Source organism: Mustelus asterias, unplaced genomic scaffold (genome assembly GCF_964213995.1).
Source record: "Mustelus asterias unplaced genomic scaffold, sMusAst1.hap1.1 HAP1_SCAFFOLD_292, whole genome shotgun sequence".
NCBI classification, from domain to species: domain Eukaryota; kingdom Metazoa; phylum Chordata; class Chondrichthyes; order Carcharhiniformes; family Triakidae; genus Mustelus; species Mustelus asterias.
This window is the reverse complement of record NW_027590257.1, coordinates 124,052-143,701: the sequence shown is the minus strand read 5'-3', so window position 1 is coordinate 143,701 and position 19,650 is coordinate 124,052. Positions and strand designations below refer to the sequence as shown.

General features: G+C 44.6%; 1 protein-coding gene across 15 annotated transcripts in view; it reads right to left on the bottom strand.

The window, feature by feature from the left end:
• Positions 1-19,650, bottom strand: part of LOC144486167 (NACHT, LRR and PYD domains-containing protein 3-like) — a 131,866-nt gene that overhangs the window by 43,945 nt on the left and 68,271 nt on the right. For all 15 annotated transcript variants that reach the window (XM_078204242.1, XM_078204246.1, XM_078204245.1 and 12 more), the window contains 3 exons: positions 19,513-19,578; positions 15,994-17,731; positions 4,078-4,164 (listed from right to left, as the gene is read on the bottom strand). In XM_078204242.1, coding sequence (XP_078060368.1) covers positions 4,078-4,164; positions 15,994-17,731; positions 19,513-19,578 — 1,891 coding nt within the window. The remainder of the gene's footprint in view (positions 1-4,077; positions 4,165-15,993; positions 17,732-19,512; positions 19,579-19,650) is intronic.

The window sequence follows — 19,650 nt, the reverse complement described above, 5'->3', positions numbered from 1 at the left end:
GTGTGTGGAGTAACTGTCAGGCCCTCCCCAGCTGAGCAGGGAGGGTCCAGTTTGCCCTGAATGGATAGAGGAGCGGCTGCCTGCAGTATTCGGGAGCTCCTCTCAGGATGCCCCTGGTGTGGGCAGTGGGTCCCCTTCTGCTCCGACTGTGACACAAGCACCTCACGAAGCTATGATGACAGAGACAACTCCAGCATCTGTGCAGAGGACCCGCAGTTGGCCGGATCCTTCCAGGACTCAGGAAATCCGAGGACAAAGGCCACGGTCATCGAAATTCCCAGAGGAGAGGAGAGAGGTAAGATGCTGCCTGCAGCTCAGCGGAAAGTGCGGGGATGGCGGTGGTTGTCATGGTGGGGTTGCTTCCATGGGTTTCACAGGATTATACTTTGTCATTACTGGTCACTTTGTTATGTCTGTATTTTCAGTAAATTCAGAGATGGAGCACCACTAAAAAAATCCTTCACCACATTACTGGGTCTTTAACAGTTCACTGGGAATGTGAGATGGGAAATACAGCACTGAATCAGGTCAATACAATTCCAATACCTTTGTTTCATGTCGTGACGGCTCCAGGGAAATTATAAAACATTCACAGAAACAGCAACAGTGCTGGAGATGGTGAAGATTTATTACACTGAATGGCTGTGAGAGTGTGACTCATGCAAAACATGTCTGCATTACTGAATCTCCATCCTCCCTGACACATATCCCATGTCCCTGGCCTGTGGTCCATGGGGTTCCTCATCATGAAGCATCTGGTCAACATTGTATTGCATCACACTTTGTTCAAAGCTTCTCCACTCTAGATCCAGGTTGTATGGAACACAGCACAACACCTGGACATTTGAGACCCTCGCTGAGTATATTAAATAGTTCCACCAGATCTATCTTTAGAATTCCTCTGGCCTGTGCAATGGTCACACTATTTGTCCTGTCGCAGCTGTTTTTTCTCTCTTCCGTGACTGTGTTTGGGTTACACACAGGCACAATTACCCACCTCTACAGTGGGTAGCGCTTGTCTTTATTAATTCTTTCAAGGGATGATGGTATCACTGGCAATGCCAACACTTGCAGCCCATCCCCAATTGCTTTTGAGAAGGAGGTGGTGAGCCATCTTCTTAAATTCTGCAGAGCATCTGGTACAAAACCGCTAGGAAGGGACATCCGGGATTATGATCCCGCATCAGTGATGGAAAAGCAATATATTCCAAGTCAGAATGGTGTGTGGTTTGGAAAGAAATCTGAAGCTGGTTGGTGTTCCAGCCTTCTGATATCCTTGGCCATCTCGGTGATGGATAGTGCCTGTTTGGATGATGCTGGCTCAGGAACCTTGGTGAGCTGCTACATTCCACCTTGTATGTGGTAAAATACTGCCACTGTGCGTCAGTGGTAGAGACAGCCAATATTTAGTTTGGTGAATGGCCAGCTGAACCAGTGGGCTCATTTTCCATGGATGAGCTTCTTCAGTGTTTTTGAAGCTGCAGTCAATCCAGCAAGATGAGCGGATTCCATCACACTGCTGACTTGTGTCTTGGAGATGGTGGGAAAAATTTGGGAGACAGGAGGCGAGTTCCTCATCTCCGAATTCCCAGACTGTGATCTACCCTTGGAGCCATAGTGTTTACAGTTCAGTGTCTGTTCAATGGTCCCAGTGCGCCCCCACCACTCAGGATGTTGATGGTTGAGGATTCAGCGATGGTGCTGCCATTCAATGTAAAGGGAATATGGTTAGATTCCCGTCTGCTGGAGATGGTCCTTGCCTGGCATTTGTGCAGTGAAACATTACTTGCCATTTATCAGGTTCAGCCTGAACGTTCTTCAGAGCTTAAGACGCTAGCTCTGTCGAAGAGTCATCCAGATTCGAAGGGTTATCTGTTCTCTCTCCACAGAAGCTGTCAGACATGCTGAGCCTTTCCAGCATTTTCTGTTTTGTTCAGGTCTTGCTGTTTATGGGCATGGACTGCTTCAGTCTCTGAGGAATTGTGAACAGTACTGAGCATTGTGCAATCATTAGTGATCATCCTCACTTCTGACATTATAATGGAAGGCAGGACATTGATAAAGCAATTGAAGGTGGTTGGGCTTTGGACATCACCCTCAGGAACTCCTGCAGTGATGTTCATGAGGCACTGGAAGGATGACACTTTTCTGACGTTCAAGAGCAGACTGATGGAGCAGCAATTCATCAGATTGGATTTGCCCTGTTTTTTTCCACATTGTCCGTTAGATCCAGTGTTGTAGCTGTACTGGAACAGCTTGGCTAGGGGAATGGCTAGTTATGGAGCACAATTCTTCAGTACCATTGCTGGGGTACAGCCAGGCTGACAGAGTTTGCAGCATGCAGTGCCTTCAGTCATTTCTTTACCTCACATGCAGTGAATCAAATGGTCATCTGTCATGTTGGGGACCTCAGGAGGAGGCCGAGATTAATCATTCTACTCAGCACTTCTGGCTGAAGATGGCACTGATGCTCTGGGTTCCCTCATCAGTAATGATGGAATTCTTGTGGCATGTTTATAGAATCATAGAATTCCCACAGTGTAGAAGGAGGCCCTTTGGCCCATCGAGTCTTCACCAATTCTTTGAAAGAATATCATATCCAGGCCCTATCTCTGTAACTCCACATATATGGCCCACTAATCCCCGTAACCTACACACCCTGAGATACCAAGGGACAACTTAGCATCGCCAATCAACCGAACCTGCACATCTTTGGACTGTGGGAGAAAATTGGAGCACCCAGAGGAAACCCACACAGACACTGGGAGAATGTGCAAACTCTACACATCAAGTCACCCAAGGCCGGAATTGAACCCTGGTCCCTGGCGCTGTGAGGCAGCAGTGCGAACCACTGTGCCACCGTGTCACCTAATGTAACCGGCATGTCCAACATTTTGTGGCATGTCTAACACTAGTTATGACTGGATATGGCAAGACAGCAGATCTCTGATCTGATCCATTGGTTTTGGTGTGATTGAGCTCGGTCTATCATATGCTGCGTCCGCTCTGTGTTCTGGTGGCCGTGTGCTGGAGCTTCACATCTCATCTTTAGATAAATCCAAGTCTCATTTGGTAGTACATGTAAAGAAAATTAGTCGGAGTAACACAGTACTGGTTGCTGGGGAAAGCCACTGTCAGCTTCCGATAAATGAAAAGGTACAGTTCACCTCTCCTGCCTGTTTCCTGTCACTCAGATAACTTCATATCCAGGCTGCTTTTGCCTCTTTTATTTCATGGTCTCCAACTTTGCTCCCAAGCTTATTTTGTGTCTACTAATAGCGGAGTGTTTTTAATAACACGAATACTGACAGCAATGGTATATTTAGTATCATTATTTGTGTCCTTAAAAACAATGTCCATTATTGATAGGGACATCATTCAGACTATTCTGCACTGTGATTATTGCCATTGCCAGCTGAGCTGTGCCTTGAACTGCTGGGCTGTGAGCTCTGGAATTCTCTTCATAACCCTCCCCACCTCCATCTCTGCATTCTCTTTTCAGATGCTCCTTAAGCTCCGTTTAACGTAAATTTGAGAGTGGATCCCTCGGGATAAAACTCATCAGAATTCCATGTAGTTTGTAATCTGCCTTACCGATATACAGCAGTTTTCTACATTTAATCAAACTGAGAAGCCGACAGACATAAACATCTATAATCTGAATGACAAATTAAACTAAATTGAACATGCGACCAGCCATATCTGGGAATTCTATAAACATTTAATTGTTTTGTCCATCTTTTTTATTCTCATGAATGGATTTGAGAATAATTATAAATGATTAGTTAAATCTTTCACTCCTGAATCTCGCAGTTTATTGTAACTCAGGTTCAGACACATCACTGACTGGTTTGTACTGAGAGCAGAGGTGAGAATATCTGAGGCTGTTACTCTCCAAACTGGAGATCAGAGAGAGAAAGATTTCAGGAATCAGAGCGAATCCGTGGTGTTTAACACGAATACTGACAGGAATGATGTGGAATGGTTATTAATGACACGATTACTGACACTGATAATAATTTACAGTGTCAGACATCCACTGATTATTAACACAATCTCACACAGTCTGATACTTACTCCAGTTTCTGTATTTTACATTCTGGATTCCTCAGAGCCGCAGACAGTAGTTTCACTCCTGAATCTCCCACTTTATTGCCACCCAGACTAAATGGAGAAAGTGAGAAACACATTAAATTCAGATTACTGTTCAGCAGAAAAAATAGCTGGATCTATTTTTGTGTCAGAAACTTAGCACGAGTGGTGACCTGATTCAAGTTACGATATTATATCTCATCCAAGTTGATCTTTCTCTGCACCCCAGCTGTGACTGTAACACTGCATTCTGGACTCTTTCCTTTCTTTCCCTATGTACGGTATGCTTTGGCACTAATAAATGTGACAATATTAAATCAAATAATATCAAGCCCTTTCTGTTGAATGGAAAAGGCAATAGTCAGCATTGAAAAATGATGAACAATTAACTCTTTTACACCTCTCAAAATGTATATTTTGTTTAATTGTCCATGGGATATGGGTGTCGCTGGCTAGACCAGCATTTATTTCCCACTGCTAATGGCCCCTAGAGGAGGTGATGCCGACATCCTGTGAACAAGCAAGTAATTTTTAAACATGTTCCACATTCTGGTCTCATTTCCTGATCATCAGAATTACCCTCCTGAATCTCACTGACCCTGCTAAGTTTCCGGAAATTTAAATCATTTCTGGTTACATAAATCCAGGATTTTCTGAGAATTGTACATTTTACTGAGGGTTAAATGATAAAGCTGTGAGAGTGGATCCCTCGGGATTCCCTGTGCTTCTTAACTACTGACATTATAACATATGTATAATATCTCAGGGCGAGTTAAAGTGTGAAACTGTGCTTACTGTTGCTTTAAGGTCCATCCCCTAAATTTTATACAACAAGGAAAGAATATTCTCCCATTAGAAAGTTGAAATATTTCTGTTTGATGAGTTTATAGGGGAGGGGTGTCTCCCGCTACATTCCACAGTAAACAGGCTCTACGTTTTCTGCAGGTCTGGCTCATGTTCTATCTCCAGGAATTACCGGGAGTTCTTACTTCCAGTCAATCCTCACATTGAATCATAGAATCATAGAAACCCTACAGTGCAGAAGGAGGCCATTCGGCCCATCCCACCCAGGCCCTACCCCCACATATTTACCTGCTAATCCCTCTAATCTACGCATCTCAGGACACTAAGGGGCAATTTTTAAACTGGGCAATCAACCTAACCCGCACATCTTTGGACCATGGGAGGAAACCGGAGCACCCGGAGGAAACCCACACAGACACGAGGAGAATGTGCAAACTCCGCACAGACAGTGACCCGAGCCGGGAATCGAACCCGGGACCCTGGAGCTGTGAAGCAGCAGTGCTAACCACTGTGCTACTGTGCCGCCCAGGGAAAGGGTTATCCGCAAACCCGGTTTCATATCACTGACAGTTTGACTGGAGATTTTCCAGCAGCAGGTTTCCTCATTCAGGAAATTCTGGTTTCCTCGGCTCAGATGTAAGCTCTGCAGTCCTGCCACATTTAGCTGTGAATGGTAGTGGATGATGAAACAACAGAAGGAGGAGGCTCCACAAATATCCCATCCTCATGACGGAGACGACTAATACATCAGTGCAAAAGATATGGCTCAAATATTCGTAACCAACTTCAGTGGCTAAACCGTTCAGAGGTCCCCAGCATCACAGATATTTATCAGCGAATTCGATTCACTCCACATGATGTCAAGAAATAGCTAAAGGTAATGGATACTGCAAAGACCACAGATCTTGACAATATTCCAGTAACTGTACTGAAGATTACTGCTCCAGAAGCTGCTCTGTTCCTCGCCAAGCTGTTCCAGTAGAGCTACAACACTGATGTTTACCCAAAATAGTGGGAAATTGCCCAGATATGACCGTAAACAAAAAGGAAAGAACAAATCCAATCTGTCCATTTACCACCCCATCAGTCTCCTCTCAATCACCAACAGAGGAAGGCGTCATCGAGACTATCAAGCAGCATTTAATTAGCAATGACCTGCTCGCTGACTCTGAGCTTGTGCTTCCTCAGGGTCACTCAGTCCCCTACCTCATTACAGCCTTGATGCAAACACGGACAGCAGAGCTGAACTCAGGATGTGAGATGAGAGTGTCTGCCCTTGACATCATGGCAGAATATGACCACATGTAGCAAAAAGGAGCCAGAGAAAAACTGAAGTCAATGGAAATGAGAGAAAAAAAACTATCTGCCGGTTGGAGCAACACCAGCACAGACGAAGTTAGTTATGGTTGTTGGACCATCTACAAGATGCAGTGCAACAACTCACCATGGCTCGTTACACAGCACTGCCCAGTCTGTGATTTCTATCCCTGGAAGGACAAGGGCAGCAGATGAATGGAAACATCACCACCTGGAAGTTCCCTTCCAAGATACACACCATCCTGACTTGGAAATATATCACCGTTCCTTCACAGTGACTGGGTCAAAATCCTGGAACTCACTTCCTCACAGCACTGTGGGTGCACCGACACCACAGGAGTCCCTAAATGCAATTCCAGTGATATAATTGTGAGCATAGTTGCTTTCCAAGCAGTTGATACAGGTTTAATTCCCAGATATCTCAGTTTGTTGGGAGTGTGTGAAGAGAGGGTCATCTCAACTCCAGGAAATGACAGCAGGAAGTTCTCAGGAGAGTGCCCTCGTCCCAACCATCTTCAGCTACTTCATCAATTAAATTTCATCCATCATAAAGTCAGAAGTGGAGATGTTTGCTGATGTCTGTACAACGTTCAGCACCATTCTCGACTCCGCAAGACAGTGATGCAGGACCTGTCCATATTTAGCAAGGCTTGAACAATATTCAAGGAAGGCTGACAAGTGCCAGGCGATGACCATCTCCACCAAGAATGAATACAATCAACTCTCCCTTCACATTCAATGGGATTATCATCACCTGAATCCTGACTATCAGCACCTTCGATGCTACCATTGGCCAGAAACAGACTTGACATATCATTACTGTGGATTTTAGAGAAGATTAAAGGCCAGGAACTCTGCACAAAGTAACTCACCTCCTGACTTCCAAATACATTTCCACCATCGACAAGACACATGTCAGGAATTTAATTAAATACCATCCACTTGTCTGCATGAGTGCAGCTCAAGATTCAGGAAGCTCGCCACCATCCAGGATAACTCTGCTTGTTGACTGGTGCTCCACGTTCAACATTCATTCCATCCACCACAGAGGTACAGAGCGAGCAGTGTGTACCATCTACAAGATGCAGTGCAACAACTCCCAATGGCTCGTTACACAGCACCTTCCAAACTTGTGATTTCTATCCCTAAGGACAAGGGCATCAGATGAATGGAAACATCACCACCTGGAAGTTTCCTTCCAAGATACACACCATCCTGACTTGGAAATATAGCACCGTTCCTTCACAGTGACCGGGTCAAAATCCTGGAACTCTCTTTCTCAGAGCTCTGTGGGAGCACCTACACCACAGGAGTCACTAAATGCAATGACAGTGATATAATAATGAGCACAATTGCTTTCCAAGCAGTTGATACGGGTTTAATTCCCAGCTATCTCAGTTTGTTGGAGTGGATGAAGAGAGGGCCAGGAGGTCGTAACCACAACCGAAAAGACTGGGTCAATCCAATTTAGTCAAGCCTGCGGCTCCAGCCTGGAGCAGTAGTGTTAAACTTAGCTGAGGGTCCGAGGGTCAGTTGATCATTCAACTCCTCTGAGCCGGCCCACGCTGAGTTCAAAAGGGAAATGGTAAGTCTAATAATGACACACAGAAAACTAAATTCATTGGTTGGTAAAAAGAAATGCCGTTTTCGACTGGCTTTATATTGCTGTTAATTGGAGGAAGCAACAGAAAGGTTCAATGATGGTTCTGCTGTTGATGTGGTGGACATGGAGATTCAAAAATCATCTGATGCAGTGACACAACAGACTTGTGGCATAAGCTCATAAAATAACTGGGAAAGTAGCAACGTGGATACAAAATTGGATGAACAATGAATAATGGATATTTTTCAGGCTGGAGGATGTCGGTAGTGGAGAACCCGAGAGGTCAGTATTGGGATCCTTGCTTTTCCCTGATATATATGAATGATCTAGGTATTTGCAGTATAGAGGAAAATTTCAAAGTTTGTTGATCACAGAAACCTTTGAGGCATCGGATACTGTGAGGAGGGGAGCTTGGGACTGAAAAACGGACAATAGTGGAGTGTACAGATAGGTGGCAGATTAAGTTCAATGCAGAGACGGGTGAGGTGATACTTTCCGGAAACATGCACATGAGGAAGGAATATAAAATAATCGGTGGAATTGTTCATGGATTGCAGGAGCAGAGGGACTGGACGTATATGCACATTGATCATTGCCGTTAGCAGAGCAAGTGGAGGGAGCAGTTAATAAAGAATACAGCATCTTGGGCTTTACTGCTGTGAAATAGTTTATGTTTGTAGGCATCAGATAATAATTCATGAGTTTAAGTTGAATTTGTGTTTCTGTGCTTGTGTGTTAAGAAAGAGCCAAAACTTTAATTTCACTTCGTGTTAAACAAAGCTGCCTGCCTGCGGGTTTTTTGTGTCCCTGCATTTTAATTTAAGGTTTACGACATTGTCAGAGTTATAGAGGTTAAAAAAATGATTGCTTATATTCAGAAGTCCACAATGAATGATAGAAACACTGAGTTTCAGTTGCAACCAGTTAACCCAAGAAGCGAGATGGAGTTCACAGAGGCTGCCAGGAGAGGCAGGGCAATGCAGGGACTCAGAAAGCAGGACCCACAAGATAAATCACCGTCAGAAACCAAGGAGGAAAAGAGGAGTTCCAGGAAGACAGAAGTCAAAGAGACAAAAAAAACCTGAATCTGAACAAGCGACTGCTCCCGAAGTTAAAGAGAGGAGCAGAGAGAGGCTCCCAGTTAAAGACAGAGCTGCGAGGTGCAGACATTGTAAAGTTTGCTCACGAGAATCCAGATATCTGATATATTCCTAAAGTTGGTGACACCTTCATACAGACTATGAGGCGCTGGTGTCTGTTGGCACGGCTGAGTATGGAGGAATAATGAAAGGAAACATTGAAATATTGGACAGGGATCCTTGGTGAAGGCACCTGACAGAAAGCATTGAAAAGATTCCAAAAGCTGCTTTTGTTTCTCGAGTGGAGCTTCTGGAGCGGAAGCATCAGTCCCAGTGAGACGGGTTTCTCACATTGTTACAAACATTTGGGGGGATTTGAAGAAGAATCCACTGAAGTTACTTTGGGTGGCATCTGTCACTGAGTTTCAGAGAGTGGTATATCTGAACCACAGGTGGATTGTTGGTTTACATTAACTGTGTACTTACTGGGAACATTAAAACATAAGATCTATTTTGTAACTCGTGTCATCCTTACAGATCTGCAGACATCTGTGAAGTTAGATGGGGTGGTGCATTGTAGTTATTTTTTTAACAAACGTTTTATTCTGTTGTTAAAAGTTAATCGCCTACCTTGTTATTCTGTTCATCTACATTTCTAAATAATAAAACAATAAATAAAAGTTATGATTTACTGAGCCGGGTTTCTGCTCTTCGACCTGACTGTCCAGAAATCAGCTGGGATCATAACATTGTCAATAGGGGCATAGAGTACAAGAGCAAGGAGGCTGTGCTGAACCTGCAAAAGACATCAGTTAGATCTCAGTTCAGTGCGTCATACTTTAGGAAGGTTTAGAGCACATTGGAGAGAGCGCTGAACATGTTTAAAAGATTGGCTACAGGGATGTGAAACTTCAGATACGAGGATCGATAGGAGAGGTTGTTCACCTTGGAAGGAAGAATGCTGAGAGGACATTTGATAGAAATGTTCAAAATAGCGATGGTGCTGTAGAGAACAAGGAGCAAATCAAAATGTTGCTGCTCGGACAAGGATCAACAACAAGATTTAAAGTGATTTGCAAAAGATGCAAATACAGTGTGAATAAAGCTATTTTTTTAAACACAGCGAGTGATTCAGGTTTTATGAGGCTGCAGTCAGAACCATGGAACAGAAACAGCGTGGGCTGCTGTAACCTAAGGGAGGTTTCTTTTCATAACTGCACACTGTGAGGTTTAATACAAGACTGAACCTCCACTGCGACCCTGACTGATGTTACCAGTTATCACATGACTTATAAAAGGACACTGTCCCGATAAAACACACACCAACTATAATACATAACAGAGGCAGCGTGCAGGAAAATAATCCTGACAATAATTAGCCACAAACTGTCAGCTGTACCGAACACAAGAGAAACAAATTTCCTTCTGGCATCATACATAATCAGATGGTTTCTGTTGGGAGAGTGAAATATCCTTTTTTTAAATTTTGTAACGAGGCCTTTACACCTCTAATTATTTAAAATTTATCCCAATAATGCTTTTATTCAGTCAAGGAACGTGATCATCGCTGGTTTTGCCAACATTTATTGCCGATGCCTATTTGCCCACGAGAATCTGCCTTCTTGAACCGCTGTAGTTTTGTACCTATGTACGGTATGCTTTGGCACTCATAAATGTGACAATATTAAATCAAATATCAAATCCTTTCTGTTGAATGGAAAAGGCAATAGTCAGCATTGAAACAACTGAACAATTCACTCTCACTGGTTTGCCTACTGGGGGAAACCAGTTTTACACCTCTCAAAATGTATATTTTGTTTAATTGTCCATGGGATATGGGTGTCGCTGGCTAGACCAGCATTTATTTCCCACTGCTAATGGCCCCTCGAGGAGGTGATGCCCACATCCTGTGAACAAGCAAGTAATTTTTAAACATGTCCCACATTCTGGTCTCATTTCCTGATCATCAGAATTACCCTCCTGAATCTCACTGACCCTGCTAAGTTTCCAGAAATTCAAATCATTTCTGCTGTTACATAAATCCAGGATTTTATGAGAATTGTACATTTTACTGAGGGTTAAATGATAAAGCTGTGAGAGTGGATCGCTCGGGATTCCCTGTGCTTAACTATTGACATTATATCATCTGTATAATATCTCAGGGTGAGTTAAAGTGTGAAACTGTGCTAACTGTTGCTTTAAGATCCATCCCCTAGATTTTATACAACCAGGAAAGATTATTCTCCCATTAGAAAGTTGAAATATTTCTGTTTGATTAGTTTATAGGGGAGGGGTGTCTCCCGCTACATTCCACAGTAAACAGGCTCTACATTTTCTGCAGGTATGGCTCGTGTTCTATCTCCGGGAATTACCGGGAGTTCCCTCTTCCCGGTAGATCCTCACATAGGAAAAGGATTATCCGAAAATCCTGTTTCATATCACTGACAGTTTGACTGAGATTTTCCAGCAGCAGGTTTCCTCATTCAGGAAATTCTGGTTTCCTCGGCTCAGATGTAAGCTCTGCAGTCCTGCCACATTTAGCTGTGAATGATAGTGGACGATGAAACAACAGAAGGAGGAGGCTCCACAAATATCCCATCCTCATGACGGAGGAGACTCGCACATCAGTACAAAAGATATGGTTCAAATATTAGTAACTAACTTCAGTGGCTGAACCATCCAGAGGGCCCCAGCATCACAGATATCAGCTCATTCCATTCACTCCACATGATGTCAAGAAATAGTTAAAGATAATGGATACGGCAAAGACCACAGATCTTGACAATATTCCAGTAACTGTACTGAAGATTACTGCTCCAGAAGTTGCTCTGTTCCTCGCCAAGCTGTTCCAGTAGAGCTACAACACTGATGTTTACCCAAAATAGTGGGAAATTGTCCAGATCTGACCGTACACAAAAAGGAGAGAACAAATCCAATCTGTCCATTTACCACCCCATCAGTCTACTCTCGATCATCAGCAGAGTAATGGAAAGCTAACGAGACTAACAAGTGACACTTAATTAGCAATGACCTGCTATCTGACTTGAAGCTTGTGCTTACTCAGGGTCACTCAGCCCCCTACCTCATTACAGCCTTGATGCAAACACGGACAGCAGAGCTGAACTCAGGATGAGAGGGGAGAGTGTCTGCCCTTGACATCAAGGCAGCATATGGCTACATGTAGCAAAAAGGAGCCAGAGAAAAACTGAAGTCAATGGAAATGAGAAATGGGCGGCACGGTAGCACAGTGGTTAGCACTGCTGCTTCACAGCTCCAGGGACTTGGGTTCGATTCCCGGCTCGGGTCACTGTCTGTGCGGAGTTTGCACATTCTCCTCGTGTCTGCGTGGGTTTCCTCCGGGTGCTCCGGTTTCCTCCCACAGTCCAAAGATGTGCGGGTTAGTTTGATTGGCTATGCTAAAAAAAATTGCCCCTTAGTGTCCCGAGATGCGTAGATTAGAGGGATTAGTGGGTAAATATGTAGGGATATGGAGGTAGGGCCTGGGTGGGATTGTGGTCAGTGCAGACTCGATGGGCCGAGTGGCCTCTTTCTGCACTGTAGGGTTCCTATGATTTCTTTCTATGAAAACTATCTGCCAAATAGAGTATTACCAGCACAGACGAAGTTAGTTATGGTTGTTGGACCATCTGCATGATGCAGTGCAACAACTCACCATGGCTCGTTACACAGCACTGTCCAGTCTGTGATTTCTATCCCTGGAAGGACAAGGGCAGCAGATGAATGGAAACATCACCACCTGGAAGTTCCCTTCCAAGATACACACCATCCTGACTTGGAAATATATCACCGTTCCTTCACAGTGACTGGGTCAAAATCCTGGAACTCTCTTTCTCACAGCTCTGTGGGAGCACCTACACCACAGGAGTCCCTAAATGCAATGCCAGATATATAATTGTGAGCATAGTTGCTTTCCAAGCAGTTGATACGGGTTTAATTCCCAGCTATCTCAGTTTGTCGGAGTGGATGAAGAGAGGGTCATCTCATCTCCAGGAAATCACAGCAGGAATTTCTCAGGGGAGTGCCTAAGGCCCAACCATCTTCAGCTGCTTCATCAATTACACTTCCTCCATCATCAGGTCAGAAGTGGAGATGTTTGCTGATGTCTGTACAACGTTCAGCACCATTCTCAACTCCGCAAGACAGTGATGCAGGACCTGTCCATATTTAACAAGGCTTGAACAAGGGAAGGGCTGTGAAGTCCCAGGCGATGACTATTTCCACCAAGAGAGAATACAGTCATTTCCCTTTACATTCAATGGGATTATCATCCCCATGAATCCCCAACTATCAACATCTTGGGTGTTACCATTGATCAGAAACAGATGAGCCAGATCAATACTGTGGCTATAAGAGAAGGTTAAAGGCCAGGATTTCTGCACAGAGTAACTCACCTCCTCACTTCCGAAAACATTTCCACCATCTACAAGACACATGTCAGGAATTTGATTGAATACCATCCACTTGTCTGCATGAGTGCAGCTCAAGATTCAGGAAGCTCGCCACCATCCAGGATAACTCTGCTTGTTGACTGGTTCTCCACCCATCACCTTCAACATTCATTCCATCCACCACAGAGGTACAGAGCTAGCAGTGTGTACCATCTACAAGATGCAGTGCAACAACTCCCAATGGCCCGTTACACAGCACCTTCCAAACTTGTGATTTCTATCCCGAGAAGGACAAGCAGATAAATGGAAACATCTCCACCTGGAAGTTCCCTTCAAGATACACATCATCCTGACTTGGAAAGATATCGCCGTTCCTTCACAGTGACTGGGTCAAAGTCCTGGGATTCTCTTTTTCACAGCACTGTGGGTGCACCTACACCACAGGAGTCACTAAATGCAATGATGGTGATATCATAGCGAGCATAGTTGCTTTCCAAGCAGTTGATACGGGTTTAATTCCCAGCTATCTCAGTTTGTTGGAGTGGATGAAGAGAGGGCCAGGAGGTCGTAACCACAACCGAAAAGAGTGGGTCAATCCAATTTAGTCAAGTCTGCGGCTCCAGCCTGGAGCAGTAGTGTTAAACTTAGCTGAGGGTTGGAGGGTCAGTTGATCATTCAGCTACTCTGAGCCGGCCCACGCTGAGTTCAAAAGGGAAATGGTGAATCTAATAGCGACACAGAGGAAACTAAATTCATTGGTTGGTTAAAAAAAAATGCCGTTTTCGACTGGCTTTATATTGCTGTGAACTGGAGGAAGCAACAGAAAGGGTCAATGATGGTTCTGCTGTTGATGTGGTGCACATGGATATTCAAAAATCATCTGATGCAGTGACACAACAGACTTGTGGCATAAGCTCATAAAATAAATGGGAAAGTAGCAACGTGGATACAAAATTGGATGAACAAAGAGTAATGGATATTTTCAAGGCTGGAGGATGTCGGTAATGGAGAACCCTAGCGGTTGGTATTGGGATCCTTGCTTTTTCCAGATATATATGAATGATTTGGGTGTTTGGGCGGCACGGTAGCACAGTGGTTAGCACTGCTGCTTCACAGCTCCAGGGACCTGGGTTCGATTCCCGGCTTGGGTCACTGTGTGGAGTTTGCACATTCTCCTCGTGTCTGCGTGGGTTTCCTCCAGGTGCTCCGGTTTCCTCCCAGTCTAAAGATGTGCGGGTTAGGTTGATTGGCCATGCTAAAATTGCTCCTTAGTGTCCTGAGATGTGTAGGTTACAGGGATTAGAGGGTAAAACATGTAGGGATAAGGGGGTAGGGCCTGGGTGGGATTGTGGTCGGTGCAGACTCAATGGGCCGAATGGCCTCTTCCTGCACTGTAGGGTTTCTATGGTTTGCAGTCTCGAGGAAAATTTCAAAGTTTGTTGATCACAGAACAGTTTGAGGCATTGTAAACTGTGAGGAGAGCTTGGGACTGAAAAACAGACTATGGTGGAGTGTACAGATAGATGGCAGATTAAGTTCAATGCAGAGACGGGTGAGGTGATACTTTCAGGAAACATGCACATGAGGAAGCAATATAAAATAATCGGTAGAATTGTTAACGGATTGCAGGATCAGAGGGACTGAACACGTGTGAATCGATCATTGCCATTGGCAGGGCAAGTGTAGGTAGCAATTAATAAAGAAAACAGCATCTTGGGCTTCACTGTTATGTAATAACTTGTGTTTGTGGGCGTTACACAGTAATTCATGAGTTTAAGTTTAATTTGTGTTTCTGTGCTTGTGAGCTCAGAAAGGGCCAAAACTTTAATTTCACTTCATGTTAAACAAAGCTGCCCGCCTGCGGGTTTTTGGTTTCACTTTAAACTGTCCCTACATTTTAATTTAAGGTTTACGACGTTGTAAGAGTTATAGAGGTTTAAAGAAATGGTTGCTTCTATTCAGAGGCCCACAATGAATGATAGAAGCTCTGAGTTTCAGTTACAACCAGTTAATCCAAGAAGCAAGACGGAGTTCACAGAGGCTGCCAGTAGAGGCAGCGCAACGCAGGCATTCAGAAAGCAACCCGAACTGATGATGTCACCAGTGATCACGTGACTTATAAAGGGACATTGTCCCAATATAACACACACCGACTGTAATACATAACACAGGTAGAGCGCAGGAAAATAATCCTGATCATAATTAAACACAAACTGTAAGCTGTACCGAACAAGACAAACTAATTTCTGTATAGCATCGTACAGAATCAGATGGTTTCTGTTGGGAGAGGGAATGATCCTTTTTCAGATTTTGGAGGGAGGCCTTTACAGCTCTAATTATTTACAATTCATCCCAATAATGTTTTTATTCATTCAAGGAACGTGGGCACCGCTGGTTATGCCAACATTTATTGCCCACGCCTATTCCACGAGAATCTGCCTTCTTGAAACAATGTAGTTTCATCAGAGAATCTGGATTTATTACAGGTTCAGAAGAAGGCCAATCGGCCCATCATATCTGCATCTGCTCTCAAATGAGCATTATTACTTTGTGCCATTCTCCCACACTTTGTGACCATTGGACATTGTTTCTCTCTTGATGTCCTCGAATGAACATGCCTCTGTTTTATTAGAACAAAGGAAATGGCTTCTCAACAATGAAAATATCCGCTCTCAGACCAAACAGTTACCTCAACTCCTGACACTTGTGCAGAACGGGTCCCAGCCGCTGGAGCCCTTCACACTGAATGTTGCATTGCCATAGATCGAGGTGTTTTATTGTATCACAGAGTCCAATGACATGAGACAGGACCGCACAGTCAATCGGGGTCAGTTGCAATCCGCTAAATGAAAGTTTTTCCATAGATCCCACTGTGTTCCGAGCCAGTGCTTTATTCTGAGACTCAAACAGGTAGTGGAATGTGTTCAGGAGCTTCCTCTTCCCAGTTTCAGTCTGTGTGTCTCCAATCTGCCCTTCAACCTTCTCCTTCACCCAGTCAATCACTCGGCAGGTTGTTTGATGAAGAAATGGACCCAGAAACTCCACCAGGGGTCGAGCTGACTGTGGGGAGGACAGACCAGCAACAAAACGGAGAAATATCTCAAATCGCCCATCTTCCTCACTGTGGGCTTCACTGAGGAGTTTCCCGATCTCCCCAGGATCTGGAGTCAGGAATTGTGTGAGTGCAGCTACAAACTCTTGGATGGTGAGGTGTGGGAATGTATAAACCACACTCTGGGCAGAAACATCTCTCTCCAAAAGTTCCATCAGGAACCCAGACAGGAACTGGGAAGATTGTAGATTGTACTCAATCAAATCTCCATTTCGAAACACAATCTTCTTCTTGGAGACTCCTGTGTAGGCCATCTCACCAAGCTTCAGTAACACATCACGGGGTTTTTCAATCTCTCGGCCATGGTTTTTCAGAATGTTGTAAATATAGTAGGAATATAGTTGGGTGATGGTCTTGGGAACTTGCTGCCGTTTCCTGTCTCTTTGTGTAAAGAAGGGACCCAGTGACAGACCGAGGATCCAGCAGTAGGAAGGGTTGTAACACATGGTGTACAGGATCTCGTTCTCCTCCACGTGTTTGAAAACAGCTGCTGCCACCGTCTGATCTTCAAAAAACTTGTTGAAATATTCCTTCCGTTCATCACCAACAAATCCCAGGATTTCAGCCCAGACACTGATCTCAGCCTTTTCCAATAAATGTAATGCAGTGGGGCGGCTGGTCACTAGCACTGAACATCCTGGGAGCAGCTTGTGCTGTATTAAACTGTACACAATGTCAGACACTTTACACCGGAATTCGGGATCTGTGCACATGGACTGAGGTTCTGTATTTCTCCGATTGTCAGCAAAATCAATCCTGTCCTTGAATTCATCCAAACCATCGAATATAAACAGCAATCCCTCTGGGTTCTTCCAGAACTCTCCCAGAATATTCCCAAAGTAGGGATAGAAAAACAGTATCAGATTACTCAGATTTATTCTACAGTTAATAGTGTTCAAATCCCGGAATTTAAAACTGAAAACAAATTGAAAGTGTTGGTATATTTTCCCAGTGGCCCAGTCATAAACAATCTTTTGTACCATTGTTGTTTTTCCAATTCCCGGCACTCCGCTCACTGCTGCTGAATTCCCAGATTTGGATTTTCTCTGGGAAAAGCTGCTCTGAAACAATTGATCAGTTCGGATTTTTTCCAGTTCTCTCCGGAGATCTTTCTCTCTCCATTCTTCATGGTCTCGGCCTCTTGCCAGCAGTTCATGTTCGACAAGTGTCCGATCTCGAACAGCGGAAATAACCGTGAGCTCAGCGTATCGATCAACCAGCTGGAAAATCTTAACCTTCTCCTTTATGAGGATAGTGTTCACTCTCAGTGTTTCAGTTTGTACCCGGAGTGTCTCCTTGTGTTTCTGCTGAACATCTTCAATTAGAACAGAGAGAAAATGTTTATTATTGTTATTGGCTTTAATAAGTAAATTCTCAAGACCACTTTGCTGAAAAGATAGATTTAATTCATTAAAAGTTAATGGAAATCTCATTTGAAAGTGAACAAAAGCCGAGAAAATTTTCATATCCTCACTTGATTCTAAATTTACTGAATGCAGATTTCTTTGCAGGTAATATTTTCTCTCTAATGGTGAATACTATCCAAGCTGCCGTGTATTGTAGACAGTACAAACCCCCACGTGATCCTGATTGTACAACAATGGAGATTCCAGTCGTTCAACGTTTGAATCCTTCAGTGATGTTTCTGCAGCAGAGTTCTGGATATTGTGAGGAGTTGGGGCACAGATTGCTCAGCGGCTGAAGGCTATCATAGCAGATTTTTACTGTTTTTACCTGTGGTGCTGTGCACACTCGGAGGGAGAAAACTGTATGCCACATGCGACCGTATGGAAATGCCCCTCCATCTCGGCACCCAGCCAGGTGGGCACAGCGCCTCAGGACCCAGCCAGGTGGGCACAGCGCCTCAGGACCCAGCCAGGTGGGCACAGGGCCTCAGGACCCAGCCAGGTGGGCACAGGGCCTCAGGACCCAGCCAGGTGGGCACAGCGCCTCAGGACCCAGCCAGGTGGGTACAGCGCCTCAGGACCCAGCCAGGTGGGCACAGCGCCACAGGACCCAGCCAGGTGGGTACAGCGCCACAGGACCCAGCCAGGTGGGCACAGCGCCTCAGGACCCAGCCAGGTGGGCACAGCGCCTCAGGACCCAGCCAGGTGGGCAGGTGGGATCCTGCTAGGTGAGTACGGTGTTTCTCAGTGAATCAGGATCCTGCCAGGTGAGTACAGGGTTTCTCAGTGAATCAGGATCCTGCCAGGTGAGTACGGTGTTTCTCAGTGAATCAGGATCCTGCCAGGTGAGTACAGGGTTTCTCAGTGAATCAGGATCCTGCCAGGTGTGTACAGGGTTTCTCAGTGAATCAGGATCCTGCCAGGTGAGTACAGGGTTTCTCAGTGAATCAGGATCCTGCCAGGTGAGTACAGGGTTTCTCAGTGAATCAGGATCCTGCCAGGTGAGTACAGGGTTTCTCAGTGAATCAGGATCCTGCCAGGTGAGTACAGGGTTTCTCAGTGAATCAGGATCCTGCCAGGTGAGTACAGGGTTTCTCAGTGAATCAGGATCCTGCCAGGTGAGTACAGGGTTTCTCAGTGAATCAGGATCCTGCCAGGTGAGTACAGGGTTTCTCAGTGAATCAGGATCCTGCCGGGTGAGTACAGGGTTTCTCAGTGAATCAGGATCCTGCCAGGTGAGTACAGGGTTTCTCAGTGAATCAGGATCCTGCCAGGTGAGTACGGTGTTTCTCAGTGAATCAGGATCCTGCCAGGTGAGTACGGTGTTTCTCAGTGAATCAGGATCCTGCCAGGTGAGTACAGGGTTTCTCAGTGAATCAGGATCCTGCCAGGTGAGTACAGTGTTTAAAACTGTATCAGGGTCCCGCCATGTACGGGGTTTTGTGAATTTAAGGAAGTGAAACAATATCCCTATAATTACAAGAAATGTCAGAAGTCACATGGATTGAATCTTACATCGATGCTGAATTCACAAGAATTGATGATTTCCAAACAAGTTTTAGTCCTGCTTCTCGACCCTATGAATTTCTGTATCTCTAATTCTGATAACCTCGAGGCAAAGATGTATTTTCAAATACCCAGATTCTCACAAGTCAAATGAATTGTCTGAAATCCCCATTTCCTCCCTTACCTTTCAGGTGGCTGGGTATTTCTGATAATTCTTCTCCAACTTTCATATAATTAATTGGATCAGAACCTGTTGAAAAGAATTAACTTCCATTAAATCAGGCCTGTGTAATATTGTAGTAAAGTTTGCAGTGTTTGGGTC